Source organism: Centrocercus urophasianus, unplaced genomic scaffold, assembly GCF_019232065.1.
Source record: "Centrocercus urophasianus isolate 14NV4802_14NV808 unplaced genomic scaffold, USGS_Curo_1.0 seq_61, whole genome shotgun sequence".
Lineage (NCBI taxonomy): Eukaryota > Metazoa > Chordata > Aves > Galliformes > Phasianidae > Centrocercus > Centrocercus urophasianus.
Window position 1 is genome coordinate 17376 of NW_024885211.1, and position 15957 is coordinate 33332.

Here is a 15957-nt window from a genome sequence, read left to right on the forward strand (position 1 = left end):
AGAATATAGAATATAGAATATAGAATATAGAATATAGAATATAGAATATAGAATATAGAATGTAGAATGTAGAATATAGAATACAGAAGCCCTGCAATGCAAAGCCCAACTTGACCACTGCAATCCACCGATGCTAACATTAACAGAAGCTCCTGATTTTAAGTCCCCATTTCTCAGCGCTCCATTTATTTTTCGGCTAATTAAGTTTCTGAACGTTCATTTCTTTGTTTTTTGTTGGGTTTTTTTTTTTTTTTTTTGTTTTTTTTTTTTTTTTTTTAAAGGAAGGAAGGAAGGAAAAAAGGAGCCGAAGCTCTTCAGCTGAAAGGGCTTTTTAAACATCTGTCACCGTAAATGTGTACAACAAAACCAGGCGGCACTGAATTCTGCCTTTTTTTCACCGCTGAATTCACTCTCTGGAAGTTTTTTCCTAAGGAGTCTTTGCAGCAGAGAGTAATAAAAACACATGTATTAAAAAATATATGTATGGGAAAAGGAAAACACCCCTATTTCGGTGTTTTTTACCCCAAAAACGGGGGACGTGAAGGCTGCACAGCCAACACCTGAGCGCTGCCGAGCGCGGCGGTGCCGGAGGTGCTCCATGGCTGTTTACTCCGAGTGCCATCTGGCTGTATAGATATAATAACAATTATTCCATCGAGGTATGCAGCTCTCTAAATCATATTAATACACAATGATTCCGCCGGTCTTATAGGACGCGCTGTTTCTGCGTGCTCCCATTTAACCCGGGTAATGCGCTAAAACAAGCCTGCCTCATCATTAAGAATTGATTTTTTATTTATGGGAGCGTCGCTTGCAATCCCATGATATCCCTTTGTAATTCGGGAGAACGGGGGCTGCATCCCGGCGTTAATCTCGTTTTATGGCACATCTTTAAAAAATCCACAGCATCTTGCTGCATTTGGATATTTACGCCGTGATTTGTGCCCTCGCGCGCGGATGCTGCTTCGCCGCGCTGCCGCGGAGGGTCTAATATACTTCATTAGCTGTATTACATCAGATAAGGGTTTTATTCCTTTAAATTATTTAACCTTGGTAGAGCCCGCTGGGACCGCATAAATTACAGCCCCGCTAATGAAAATCATTCGTTAGGCGATTCAAAAAGACAACGGGAAAAGGATTAAATATCTCCCAACATCAACTGCTGAAATCAAAGGTATCCCATCATTCGGAGCAATCAACAGCTTCCCCACATCAGCACCAAAACATCTGGGGCAGCAAAACCACATTTTTGCACTATCCCCCCTCCTCCCCCATGTCTGCGCCCTTCCTCTCTGCTGCCTTTGAAGGGGGTGCAGACGATTAAACACCTTTTTATCATCGTCGGCAGAGGCAGAATTTAGCTCCTAATGACACAAATAGATGTCGAACGCATTCGCCTGGCGCTCCCTAAAGTCAGAACACGCAGAGAAGCAATGGGAAGGAGCAAAGTGGGGCTCACCCCAGGGCCCCCATTGCCCCACTCCATCCCCAGCACAGCACTGAGCCTGCATGGGCCGACCAAAACCCATCGAGCTGTTATCTGAGCGTTAAGTAATCAACCCGGCACATTTAATTTAGATTCTCCCCCACTAAGTATCTCATGGGGGACATCTTTAATAACACCTTCCGCCATCCATATCACTATTATGGTAAATGTTGCTGCATTCATTTCATGTAGCTTGCTTTTTTTTTGCCCAGCTTTTGCGTGTGGAACCCATCGCTGGGGGGTGGGTTGGGTCGGACCCCCACATCACAAGGTTGTTTTTTTTGGAGGGGGTCTGAGGAAGGACAGTGGGATTTCTTACCCATCTTGGTGAATAAAGGCTGTAGAAGCACTGCCTCCCTTCTTTTTTGCATTTGGGTTTTTAATGCATTTGGGAATACAGCTCAGCACAGAGCAGCTCCCCAGGTGTGCCATGGCACCCTGCTCCTTGGGCGCTGCGATCCCCATTGGAGCTCTGACCATCTTCCTCCCCACTTCCCAAGCTTCAGAAAGCCCAGCAAAAACAAAACCAACCCACGGGGATGCCGAAGAGTCCTGAAAGCAGAAACACATCCCAAAAACAGGAGATCCATGGGATGGATGGACACAGCTTTGGGGCTCCGGAATGGTTCGGTGCTACCACGCAGCGCCCACTCAGCTCTACCCAAAGAACTCACAGGGCTGTGGGCTGCTCTCCTGAGCTTTGCTCCAATGCTCAGTAACTTTACCAGAACAAAACCAGAACCCACAGAGACTTTTGGCTGCGGAGGCAGCTGAAACCTCCCCCTGTGCCCACAGCCATCCTCGCACCATCCATAGGATCGCACACAGTGACCCCGATAACACCCCACCTTTAAAGCAGTGATTTAAGAACGGCAGTTTCATTTCCCAGCTCCTGCAGATATAAAATCAGAACCCAGCTGAAGCCGAATGCGTTTTCCCTGCTTTAATTACTGCACCTTAGTTTGTTTCAAAGCTCTTTTCTTTTATTTTTCCTTTAAACCTATAAAATACACCCGGCGCGGAGTTAGTTTTACCGTTCAGCTGATAAACCATGAAAAACATGGGGTTTGCAATGAAACTGCTGACAGCAACAGTAAAGACAGAGCGCTGCCATTGGGTGCTGCTGCAATTTGCCTTCTATGGCCGTCTCTGAAACAAAAAAGCTCCACATGCAGCATGCAAAGGAGTTACAAGTGTGCGTGCGTTGGGGGGCTCGGGGAGGGGGGGTGAGCACATGTGAGGCGAGGAGGGCGGGTGGTCGTGGCAATGGGAGTGGGGAGAGCTGCAGATCAATCATTTATAATTAACAAAAATCCGATTGGTGCTTTAAATAGAGATCAATGTGTTGCAGGCTGAGTGGATTGCGAGGATGTATTCACCTTCTCGTAACTCTCCTAGCAAGCTGTCACACCTACAGAATCACCATTTGTTTTGTTAACAAAGCTTCAGGGGGCGCCAGGCTCTCATTGAAATTTCATTAATCTAATGGAGTAAAGTCCTATAGAAAAAAATCAAATTCTCGTTGGGCGAGATGGTACCTGGGAAAGATAACCTCTGTTTGAACTCCCCGACTCTGATCGCTCTGCTATTAGTCTGAGGAAATAGACAGCAACTAGGATGATTACAGCCACCGGCCTCAACATTTTTTTCCCCCCCTTTCTCTAACCACCGCCACCCCCTTTCCCAAGGAGCAATTTCCAGCCGCCAGCATCGGAGTGGCTGCATGCAGTGCAGAGGGGTCGGGGTGATGCGGGGCTGTGCGGATGGGGGGTTCGGGGCACTGCCCTCCTGGGGGCACGGCAAGGCAAGCACATGCAGGGTAGGCTCCCTCCTGGAGGCATCTGGAGCCACAGCAGCGCTCACAGGATGCTGCTGGGTCCTGGAGCTGCACCGTGTGCTGCCCAGCATTTCCTACCCATCCCACAGTGCCACAGTGGTTGAGTCGTGGAATGGCTGAAGGTTGGAAGGAATCTTAAAGTTCTGATCCCCATCATTCCTCAATCCTATGGAAAAACAAACAAACAAACAAAGCCAACAACAAAGCAAACAAAGCCCCAACCTGCAGTTCTCTCTATGGAAACCCACTCCTCAACTCTTCAGACCTCACTAGATGTTTTTCAAGGGAAAGCCTTGGGAAATATCTACCTTTGCCAGACGTTTCCCAGGGAAAACATTTCCACTGCTGCCGGACACATGACCTTTAGGGACAGGGCAAGCAGCTCTTGCTAATGTTTTGAAGATGTTGCATTTGGAATATTCCAGGAATCCCAACAACTGGAGTAACACAATCGCAGGAGAATCTCAACTTTCAGTTCACACTCCTCCCAAATTCCTCGTCCTCTTGTTTGTGGGAAAGGACAGGAAACTTGAATCCAAGAGAGGAAGGAGCATTACAAAAATAATCCCACGGTTTTCAGAATGCTTGGGATTGTTGCTGGAGCAAGGTCTGCAGAACTAAACACTGCTTTGAATTGGATGGTTGTAGAGGTGCTACTGAGCACAGACACACGTCCTGTTAAATTCTGCTAACCAAACAGCAATCGGTTCACATATTCTTTTAAATGCATTGGAAAAGTGAACCAGCCGTTCCTCCTTTCTCACATCACTCATCCAGGTGGCTTATAAAGTCCAGCTGCAGTTTTTATTCTGGAGGACTTGCCATAATCCAACACGCCACTCGACGTGCCATCTGTGGCACGCGGTTCTGAGTCCTTGGCCAACTGTCAACATGAAAATAATAAAATAAAAATCATGCCATTATTTCAAATTAAAGCACTCCGGCGATAAATAGAACTTTAAGTGGATCGGACATGGAAATGAAAACCTGAAAAATCTCATCTGACTGAGCATAAATTTTACTGCATCGGATAAAGCGGTTGTGTCACTTTACCCACATCACTAAAAAAAAAAATAAAAGTGTATTTCCTTTTTTTTACAGTCTAAATATATGGCGCACTCCATCTGAAACTGTCGCCAGTCCTTACGGGAAGCTGAGCAAGCTGAGCAAGCTGAGCCCACTCTTCTGGGAAGGGCTCCTGTTCCCTCTCAACGAGGGTTGTCCTCCCAACTCCCAGTGCATCCAAATGCTTTGTAGCAATCGACTTCTTCAGCTCTGAACCTCCACCCACAACCTGACCTCGGGGTTCTTTGTGGCTCCTTCAGAAACACGTGATCTTTGAGAGCTGAGTGCCAGGTTTGCGTGGGAGCATCTTGAGAAGACCTCTGATGCCATGGAAGCATCCATCTCTGGATGAGAGACGATGGCCTCAAGCTGCACTAAAGGAGGTTCAGGCTGGATATTAGGAAACGTTTCTTCTCAGAGAGGCATTGGCACAGATTGCTCAGGGAGGTGGGAGAGTTACCATCCCTGGAGGTGCTCAAGGAACATGGAGATGTGGCACTGCCAGGGGGCATGGCGGGGGTGGGCTGTGGGTGGATTTGGGGATCTCGGAGGTCATCTCCAATCTTAATGATTCCATCATCTCCTACAACCAACATCACAGAGCCCACCCCACCTTTGGATGGCTGAGCTGCAGCTCACGGTGAGACACTCAATGCCCTCCTGCTCTTGGTAAATAGGAGCAAAGCACACCAAGTCCTCAGCCCCCAGTGCTGTGACAGCACCAGGGGACGACACGAAAAAGTGCGTGGGAAATATTGGTGGGGAGAGCTGGGGGTGGGGGCAGCAGGTGGGCTGTGTTGGGGGCACTGTGGGAACAGCGGCTGTGGGATGGGGGTGATGGGAACGGGTACGGACAGCATGGGAGGGGAAGGAGAGATGAGCTGAGCCAGCAAAAAAATGAGGCTGCAACCGGAGCTGGTGTCTGCTGGGGAACAGAAGGAGCCTGATGGAGATGGGAGGCAGGCAGGGATTCAAGGAGAGGGCAACATTGAAGGAAGACAAGAGGCGATTATGGCTTTGGCAACACACACGTTCCTCTCTCCCTGATGTCCCCACCTGGTGCAGCTCTGTGCGCTGATGGATATTTTTCCTGTGTGTGCCCTGCATGCCCAAAGTGCTTCCCTTTCCCAGGAGCCTCAGTTTCCTCCGTGCTGGGGATCCACCTGTGGCATCAGCTGCTTTTCCTCCATCGCTTATCCCTGCTAATTCGCTTCAAGATACGCACTGGAAGTGACTTTACCTTTGTGAGCCAAAAGGGATGAAGGACAAGCAGTGGTGGGAGAGAAGCTAAGCACATCACCAAGACTCTCCAAAGGAAAAAAATAAAAATAAAATTAAAACAAAAGAAAAAAAAGAAAAAAAAGAACCTTTGTTTTAAAGCACAGCACCTTTCTGGGCATCTGTCTCCTAGCAGAGGGAGAGCAAGACTGTGAGTGAGAGAGAGATGTGCACACACACACCCAATTGCAAACACACACACACACACACGCAGATGAGCCTTCAGGGAATTGTATGAACTTTTGAACCAGAGATGCAGAGACAGAGCATAGCCTGTTCCCACTTTAATAAACAATTTTTTTTTTTTCTTCAATTAATTAAGGTTTGGAAAGAAAAAAAATTGCAGAAGAGAAGTAATTTAGCATGCAGCGCGTACTTTACAGATGGATCCTACCTTTGGATGCTTATTAAATCTATGCATGATTGCGCTAGAGAAAATTAATCGCATTGTTTTTCACTATTCAGAGGGGTTTGCAAACAGCAAAGAAAATGATGCAGAGCTCTGGTTCCTCCACCCCCTCCCCACTCCCCCCATTCACACAGTAACAATAAGGACAGAAACCTAATTCACGTCGCTCCCGCACCCGCATGGTGCCAGGATGAGCGCGCTGTGCGCTGGGGATGGCAGAGCTTCTACTCCAGGAGGACTCGCTGCACAACCCACCAGCATGTGGATGTTTATTTCCAACACTCAAAAAGCCCTCTACCTGAATTTCTCACTCTAGGGCCTCTGAACTATCCAGCTAAAGAGTGTGGGGTTTTGTTCAGATGCTGCTGGGAAGAGAGAGCTGATGGACTGCGATAGAACTACTGCATCTTGGCTTGTTGAGTAATCCTCAAGTCCCCCCCAGCCCTTTGGTGATAAAATGTATTTGAAAATATGCAAGGTATTGACAGAACTGCCCAGAGAGCCACGAGAGATCTGCATCTCATCAGTCTTAATAAAAAAGATGGTCACATTCTGCCCTTTCCTCCCTCTGTAATGGCACTCTCAAATGGCACTTTCAAACCCAACTCAAACCAACCAAGCCAAACCAAATCTAACCCAACCCAACCAAGCCCAACCCAACCCAATCCAACTTTACCAAACCCAACCCAATCCAACTTTACCAAATTCAACCCAATCCAACTTTACCAAACCCAACACAACACAACCCAACCAAACCCAACCCCACAACTCAACCAACTAAACCCCACCCAACCAAGCCAAACCAAACTCAAATCAACCAAGACTTATACTCAATTTGCAAGGACCAAACCAACTAACCACAGCCCAGCAACACAACACCAAACCCAACTCAGCCAAGCCTTACGCTCAGCTTGCAAGGACAACACGTTTCTAAAGGAGCCAAAAGAATCACTGGGTTTTCCTTCCGGTTCACCAAGATCCCTTGCTAAACCCTTCCACATGGTTAGGTTTTTTAGCAGGAATAACTCCCTACAGGCAGTAAATCCACCACATTCTGCTCAAAATCCCAGAATATATTTGAACCTGAATCTCACTAGGTCAAAAAGATCATAGTTGTCATCTTTCTCCCCTCATTTCTCTCTTCTTTCCACTTAAAAATATACAAGAGTTCATATCTTTGAATTGGGAATAGGCAAGTTTGATAAATAATTCCAAGTTTTTAATAGAATCTGAAAGCAAAGGGGGAGGGAAAGAAGTTGGCCAAAAGAGAAGCAGAAATGTCAGGATTTTGATAGAGGAAACAATGCTGAGTTGGTGATTCTCAATAAATATTCGTCCTTCCTTGAGATAATTCCTGCAAGAATGGGCTTAGGAGGGTGCTCAGCTGTAACCTACAAACCCCACGTTGATGCATGCTACAACACGTGCATGAGAAAATGAACCCAGATCATCACTTGGGCTGGGCTATGATTGAGGAGAATTATGGAAACTAATCAGGTAAAAATCTGACATTAGGAGCAACCATATGGAGAAGGGCTCTTTAACCACTGCAACAGAGGAGCATGACAAAACACCCCAGTTCTAACATTCTTACCACCACCTGTAATGTCATGCTGTAGTTTGCAGAGAAGAAACCTTGCCTCTCCTTGCTCAAACAGCATGAAAAAAAGAGATGGAAGGCAAGATTCACAGGGCATCACTGCCCACTCCCAACAGCTCTGCCCCATTGCTAACAGCATGTTCCAGACATGCATGCAGCTAAGACAAAAGCAGAAAAGGATTATTTTTCGCTATGAAGGATCTGCAAAGGGAGTTTCTTGCACAAAATACTCCTGACGCTTTACAACCCACATCCCAGCCTGCTTTACAACAGCATCCTGAAATAGTTATGCCCTTATTACAACATTTCAGTGCATTAAAAATACATTGGGCAAAGCAAATAACTTTAAAAAAAACAAATTTTCACCAACGTGGAGCTATAACATTAATTGCTGGGCTGTTTACATGTCTGCTGCTTTCCTCTCAGCTATTGCTATCACATCTCCAGCTGTAAAGGTAAGGGACAAAACAAACATCCAGGGGTTCTGGCTTCTTCCTGCCAGCAGCTCACGCAGCTCTCACAGCTCTCACATCGCTAACCAATTTCTTGCATTGCATTTCCCTTACAGAAACACGGATGCCCTTCAGTGCGTGCCTTACTGAGCACATTTGTGCTTTCCTGAGTGCCAGTTTGGTTTATCATCGATGTAAAGGAAAGAGCACTGCAGAGCTGCGAGTGTTTTCAGTTCAGAATGCTCAAAGTTTCATCTCCTTTTGCAGAGATGCAAACCCCAGCTCGACCAACCCCACACAGCAATGGACATCAGCACAGGACCATCATCTCCCCCTGTGCTCGCTGCATAAAAAGGGCCTTAGTCGCACAGATTGCAGCTGATTTGCCAAAGTTCTTTTACATTATGGTTACAGCTCTCTGCCTATTAACTCATAATAATAGGGCCATAACAACAATTTTTAAAAACAAGACAATGAAGTCATACTGATAAAATAGGCCATAAACAGGGATCTATCGCCTGCTTATTGCTTTGTAATGATGAAATATAACTTACCCTCAGTTACATGGAAACCGGAATTATTTTTTTTTAAGTCGCATCTATTAAATAAATTATCTCTAAGTTCTGTTGTCTGGGAGACGCCACACATCAGCAAACCCTCATCATTTGGCCCAGGTGGGGAACGGAAGTAATAAAGAACCGCACGTGCTAAAGATGCACGCTCTGCTCCTTGCTTCCCATTCTGGGACCTTCAGAACCTCTTGACCCTATTCCTTCCACCCCAGGAGCTGAGCAGGGACAAAGATCCCACACGTGGGGTCTTGTAGGATTGGGCCACATCTTCGGGGCCATCAGCAGCCACAGAAGCCCAACTCCTGTGAGCTCAGCTCTCTGCAGCTGGGATGGGATGGACATACAGCCCAAGGCCTTTGGCCAAGGAGATAACACCGTTCCCATTCCTATTCCCATTGTTTAGAGCAAGTGAGTATTTTCACAGCTGTTCTGGGGTCTCTGGAACTCGCAGTCAGGCCCTTTGGACACCGAAACTCAGGAAAGCAATTAAGCACATGCTTACGTGTGGTGCTGATGACAAATCATTTTCTGTTCTGGAGCTTAGAGAGAGACTGCCTAATTGTTTTCAAGAGAACTTCCAACAGCAAACGCCGCACTTCTGAAGTTGAGAAAAGCTTCTGGGACACAAACTGAGCGGGGGTTCACTAGGAGGGAGGATGGAAATGGATGAGCTCCCAGGCATTGGTCTTCCCACTCCAACCTCACTGCACAAGACCCATTTCTGGCTTTGCAGACTTTCTGCTCCTGCAGAGGCAGATGCCCTTCACCCAAATTTAGCCTCACAGATCAGGACTGCAGCACAGACTTTCCCTTTCCTGCAGAGCACGAGGCAGAGATGTGGCACAAAGGTGAACTACCCAAAGGGCCGTGTGGGGAGATGAGCACAGCCCTGTGCCCGCTGCCACCCCAATTAACCCGGAGCTGCTGGCCATGCCTGCACGCTGCCACGTGCTTTCCTGCAGTGTTATATGCACACATGATGCAATTAATCCATTGCACAGGGTGCAAGTGCACAACACCAGCTCGAGTGCACGAGCAGCAGTGGGAGTTATTGCTGTGTGCAGAACACGTGCACAGAGCAATCTGCCTGGCAGCTGCACGCATTGCCAGTCGCCCCTTTCGATGGGAAGGAGCTCTGCAGCACTCTGGAAATGTTGAGAAATTTAAAAAAAAAAAAAAAGAATTTGGTGTTTGTTAGGCATAAAGCTCAGAATTGTGCTGTGGGAGGTGGGTGGCGCCGGGGGGAGGTTTGGGGACAGCCATGGGCCTTTGCTGCACAGCCTGAGCTCAGGATGCCAATGAGGAGGTGGAATTCTCTTTCCCCTTCTGCTCGAGCTCTGAGGAAGGCTGTAACAAAGCTTGCTGCCATTGAGACTTTATGGAGACTGTACTTCGGCATAAGGTACAGCGGGCATAATCACCCCCACTTTGTATCACAGAATCATAAGACAGCTTGGGTTAAAAAAGACCTCAGACATCACCTACTGTATGCCACAAAGCACTTCTGCTAGGCGACCCACGGGGAAACTGAGGCACCAGTGGGAAGGGAGAAGGGCATCCAGCCCCATCCTCACGATCCTTGCACAGAAGTTGAGGCAGAGGGGCTGAGAGCAGGGAGCAAAACTTCCCATCTGCGTCAGACGGTGCCCGGGATGCACTGCCCAACATTCCCAATTTGTCTGAGGTTTTTTGGGGCTGGGGGGAAGGGGGGATGCAGGAGGCCTGGACTGTCTTTCGGGGTTGCCATGGCTGCAAGGTCATCCCTCCAGACTTGGCTCTACCAGCAGAGTTCAGACGGGTCAGCGTGTGACCGGCTCAAACCCCGAGGTTAAAAGTTCAAGCGGTGACGGAAAAACCAATATGTCCACGCAGAGTATGCCGTACAATTTATTTCAATTTACATCAAGCCATGCATATAAAATTTAGATAAATTCTATTCAGATCTGATGTTGCCTGACACACAATGTATGCAAACAGATGTCTTTGGGGCTCGCACTCAGCTTTGGGGAGGAGACAGAGTGCTAAGTTAATACGTATTAATAGCAAATATAAATTGGGAGGGGGGGAAGAGGGAGTGCTTTTGTTTTACAGAAAAGCAGGACGGAGATTTTAGGTTTAAAAACGCCCGGTTCCCTTGGCCCTTCTTTTAATTTTTATCCTCCCTTTGTAATTTCCCAAGCTCTCCCGATCCACGCCGTGTCATATTAAGAAAGATAATGAGTATTTACAACTGCAGCCCCGCTTGTCACCGCAGTTATAGCCTCTATTTATATCCCGTGCCACTTTCTCCGGATTCCCGGTGACTGATGGCTTTGATTTATATTTGAACACGGTCCCCCCCCTTTTGCTCCCCTCTCCTCCGGTCCCCACCTCCGGGTGGCTGCGGAGCGGCCCCGTGGCCACCAGATGGCTCCTGGAGCCCTTCTGCAGCTGGGCTGGAGCTGGGGGGGGGGGTCCGCTCCGTCCCACCACCCCTTAACTTCAAGGGCTCGCCGGCTGCTGCCCCGGGGTCAGGAATGAGGGTGGGAGGAAGAAAAGAACAGAAGAGAATTAGAAATACATGTATTTTTTTATAGATGGGTGTAGATGGATATTGGTTACGTATGGAGAAAGATAGACATATGGAGAAAGAAATTATACATGTATATTCATACATACGTACACATCCATATATACACATATACATATATGTAAAACAGGGCATGCAAAATGCTGGACAAAACAAGGGTTTGCCACCACTTCATGGCAGAAACCCATCCCCGTGCTGACCAGCTCACCTGGGTGGATTTTGGGGACCAGCACCAAAAAGAGATGCCAGTCCCCATGGGCTGCAGCCTTTAGAGCGGGAGGCCGCTGGGTGAGGCTGAAATAATAAAAGTGGAGTGTTCTGAAGATGCACTGCGGGCTCGTGGAGAAAATTAGCCAGATTGGTTCTCTGAGAAGCTTAACGAGAAAGAGTCGCACTTGAAGGGGAGCCGGAGGAGTCAGCAACGAGGAGCTGCAGTGCATTGCAGGGAACCCCTGCAATGAACAGAAACCTTCTAGCTTCCCAAGCATTTATATCTTATAATAAAATAAAAGGGAACCCCTGCAATGAACAGAAACCTTCCAGCTTCCCAAGCATTTATATCTTATAACAAAATAAAACAGCAAAACAAAAGAAAGCTCCTTTATTCTAGGCAGGGCAGCAATTAATGAAATCAACTTGCTTGAAAAAGTTGCGTTGTTTTGTTGTGTTTTGGGTTTTTTCTGGTTTTTTTTTTTCTAACAGATTTGCTTTCAGGGGGTAAAAAATTCTGCTTTTGGGTGTGCAATAATTTCCTAACAGCCACCTTTTACCTCCTCAGCTTTTTCTCCTGCAGAAAATAATGGGGGAAAAAAAAAAATCATTTACGAATCCTTTCGTTCGTCCCATAAATTTGAAGGCGCCGTGTTCTGCTTAACGCAAACCGACCGGAATTTCATACATCAGAATATAAATCCAATTCTCTTTACCTGCCAGGATTTCCTCAGAGAGCAATTTCAAGGTCACAAAGGATGGGCCAAGTCCTGAAGCCTTTTATTTGGTTTTATTTTAGTAATTATTCGGACTTCGGGGAGAGTTCTGCCCGTGACCGCGGCCCATCCAAGTAACGCCTAAGTGATGGTTTAATAAAGATTTGGTGTATTAAGGTGTGGATTTCGGGTCAGGTGGCAATCGCCCATCCGAGAGCACACGGGGATGTTTGTGTTACAAATAGATGTGTGAAACCTTCCGCCTGTTCCCAGCAGTTCCTTATTCCGGGACGGGAAATTAATGACCTCCCTACTTTTCAATGAGTAAAAACGAGGGAATAAAACCATTTCAGAAGCCCTCAATTTCTCGATACGTACAAAGTGCCTTATTTTCATCATCCCTGTCAGTTATGACATGCGCCGACTGGACAAATATCAGCACCAGCTCTGGCCATCCGTTTCTATCCATGATGATTTGAGCACAGGGCTCAACTGCCTAATAATATATATGAGCTCCGTTGTTGTTTTTTTTTTCCTACGGAAGGACCAATAAACTACAAAAACGAGGCAGGAAGATTCCACCATGCTCTGCAGCGGTTTTAGCTATTGCGCCGCTGGCTCCAGATCTGCAAAAATGGACATTTCAGCCTTTAGAAAGCACAAAAAAAAAAGAAAAAAAAAAGGGGGAGGGGGGGGGGGGGAGCCTTTGGCCACTCAACACACCTCCCCTAGACGTGCGGCCACTTGCTGCAAGCAATAAGATTTACAGCAGCAAACCTCCTTTGCTGTAGTTGCGGTGACCGTTTCTTTTCTATCGGTTCCAGCCCGCGGCTCCCAGCACCCCTCCAAGAACAGATGTCCCGGAGAAGTGCAACCATTCATCCTAACAGCAGTTTGGGGGGTCAGTCCCGCAGGAGAAGGCTCTGCCATTGCCATGAGAAATCGACTTTTGTGATGAGCAGGAGAATAATATAGAAGCGGAGCGTTGCTGGGAGCAAAAAGGCGCTAATTTGCTGCCCCGCTGTACGGGGATGGGGAGAGGGCGGTGGGAGGAAGGAGGGATGGGATGGAGGACTAAAATCCCACCGTTGCAGGAGCAGTGCTGAAACCTGCTGCCCGTTCTTCATCAGCGTGAAAAATGACAACTGTAACCAGATTTTTCTCCGTCGCCGGCGTAAATGTGCGATTACAGCTGTTCATATTTTCACTCTAATGAAGGGTTGTACATTTAAATGGTTAAGATTTATTATATATTGTGCACTGCCTCTGCACATGCAAAATTGTTAGCCGATGTCTAAAATGCCGCTTGTTTATTCTGGCATCAATTATCATTTTTCTCAATTTTTCAATCATAAAAAAAAAAAAAAAAAAAGAAAGCCCATTTGGGCACTGATGGCTTTCTGGTTCTCCCAGAGACAGAAGCAAAACCTCAAAAACACAAAAGTGAGGGGAGGGGTCACGGAGGAAAACATCTCGGCGAGGACAGCAGGAGAAAATGAGAGAACGCCCATTGGGAATGGCACCCATCATCCCACAGCAGCCCGGAGCCGACCTCGCCGGGTTTTTGCCGCGAGCCGCCGTGATCCTGGGTTCATAAACAGGTGAAATGATGGAGCTCATTGCAACGAACATCAACACTGAAACTAAATAACCGCGATGCCAGCGCGGTCCCCTCTGCAAGACGGATGGTAAACTTGACCTGCCGCTGGTACTATCCGAGTGCCATTTTTTATCGCCCTTGGCCGCCCCCCCGGCTGGGCGCGCGGTGTAAATGCCTCTGCGTGGTCAGGTCAGGCCCGGGCCCGGGTGAAACTCCGTTCACATTTGCATACAGGCGGGCTCGCACAATGAAGGCCCATCTGTTCCCGTCACCGAGTACAAATCGAGTGTCACCCAACTCGCTGCAAACGACAGCCGCGCGGCCATTAGATGGAGGAACGCTTAGCTCAGGTTACGGATATGGAACTGCTGATTTGGGTTTAAATACCTGATAACTGAAGACTTTTTATTGCACGCGAACAAAGAGTGAACCTTGAACCCATCCCCGGAGCACCCTGCTCACAGAGGACCCCCACCCGACACCCCGCGCCCTCCGTCAGCCGCACAAAGCCGCTGTTGCATTTATCCAGGCAAAAAAAAATAAAAAAAGACCTAAAACGAGATTAAAATGCCATGAAACACATCGTAACCACAACCCCGCGGTACAGAATCTATACGGCAGATAGGATGGGTGCAACCGGAACAAGGGGGAGAAAGGATCTGCGGCGTAAACAGGAGGCAAACTCTGAACTCTGCATACCCTCGGAGGTCATTAATATTGTCCCAGTGTTGGTTCTTGAATTTCCAGTAAATTTAGCTGGAGTGGAAATATTTGCAGTTTGGGTTCAGCGGAGGTGAGGCTGCACCCTGCTCTCCCCTCTCTGAGTGGGACCCCGTATCACCGCATGCAGGGCCATCCCCAGGTCAGCATCAGCCCCGAGAAAAACCCAAGGCCATGGGCAACGCAGCCCAATGTCAGTGTCATGAAGAGGTGGGATGCTTTAGGGTTACCCCCTATATCCACCCAACTTAGGGGGCTCCCAAGGGTTGCTTTGATACTTTCCCCCTTCTGGTAGGGCAGCACTAAACCTCTACAAGTGACTTTCAAGATGAAGTCAAATGACCCGATGCTGTGCTCAGAACAAGGCACCTGCCCCATAATAGAGCCATGAGGAAGAAAAGCAGCGAGGCTCAATGCCTGTGCAGAAACAGCACAGTCATCACCAGCAACACTGCCTCTCCTGCTTCACAGACAAGGGGACAAACGCCCCAAACCCCCCTGAAGAGCCACCTTTGAGCATCACTTGCAAACTCTGGGCCCAAATCTCAGATCTGGGCATTGGGAACCCCAACTGCAGCCAACACAGCAGCACAAGGGACAGGGCCAACCCTCCAGGGCCCAGATCAGATCTGGTAGCACAATCATAACTCCCAAGGTCACACAGTGATGCTGCAGGTCCTCACGTGCGTATCACCCAGCTCTCCTCTCTACACTCACATGCACAGCTTCAGAGCAGCCTTTCACAGGGGCAGCACCAACTATATTTTCTTATGCCCTTTTCTCCCAGGTCTAAGAGCGTCCAAGCTCTCCCTCGTGCTATGGGATCTACTCTTCAGCTTGCTCAGTTGCTCATTTCCTGGGATGAAAACAGACTTTTCAGCAGTACAAGCAGGAAAAAAAGCTTTACTTCCACCAAAGACCTTTATGGGAAGCTGAAACCCCATCGGTTGAAGCCTCCCAACACTGGGAAGCTTTCCCCATCCTTCTAGGCTTGCCCCGGCAGCTGCCTTTCCCTCTCTTGAAAAGTTCCCTTAAACAAAGTGGGGATTTGCATATCACAGCAGAACCCCATCTCGGGATGTCCCCGATTTGCATTCGAGGTGGCTGCGAGCAGCAGCGCTCCGAAGGGACGAATAAACCAACGAGATAAAAAAGAAAAGAAAACATTACACAAGGTTTTACCCTTCTGTTGGCTCCTAAAGAAAGAAAGCCCCATTAAAGAGCTGTCACTGTTTTAATTCCAGTTTTCCTACAGGGATATGATCCCATTCCCTTCTCCAAAAGATAAAGCAACTCGTCTGATAGAAATATTGGCTGCTTGGTGTGCGTGGGTCTTTTTTTTTTCCCCTTTCTTTTTTTTCCTCTTTTTTTTTTTCTTTTCTTTTTTTTTTTTGTTAGAAGTGAACAGGAACTGAACCTTGAACTTCATTTACCCTTTGAACT

The 15957-nt window shown here is 47.6% G+C and overlaps 1 protein-coding gene across 1 annotated transcript in view; it reads right to left on the reverse strand.

Annotated features, from left to right (window-relative positions):
* Positions 1 to 9254: 9254 nt before the first annotated feature.
* LOC122169969 (src kinase-associated phosphoprotein 1-like) overlaps positions 9255 to 15957 on the reverse strand; it is a 45838-nt gene continuing 39135 nt past the window's right edge. The window contains exon 5 of the mRNA XM_042836528.1: positions 9255 to 9343. Within this exon, the coding sequence (XP_042692462.1) occupies positions 9255 to 9343 (89 nt within the window). The remainder of the gene's footprint in view (positions 9344 to 15957) is intronic.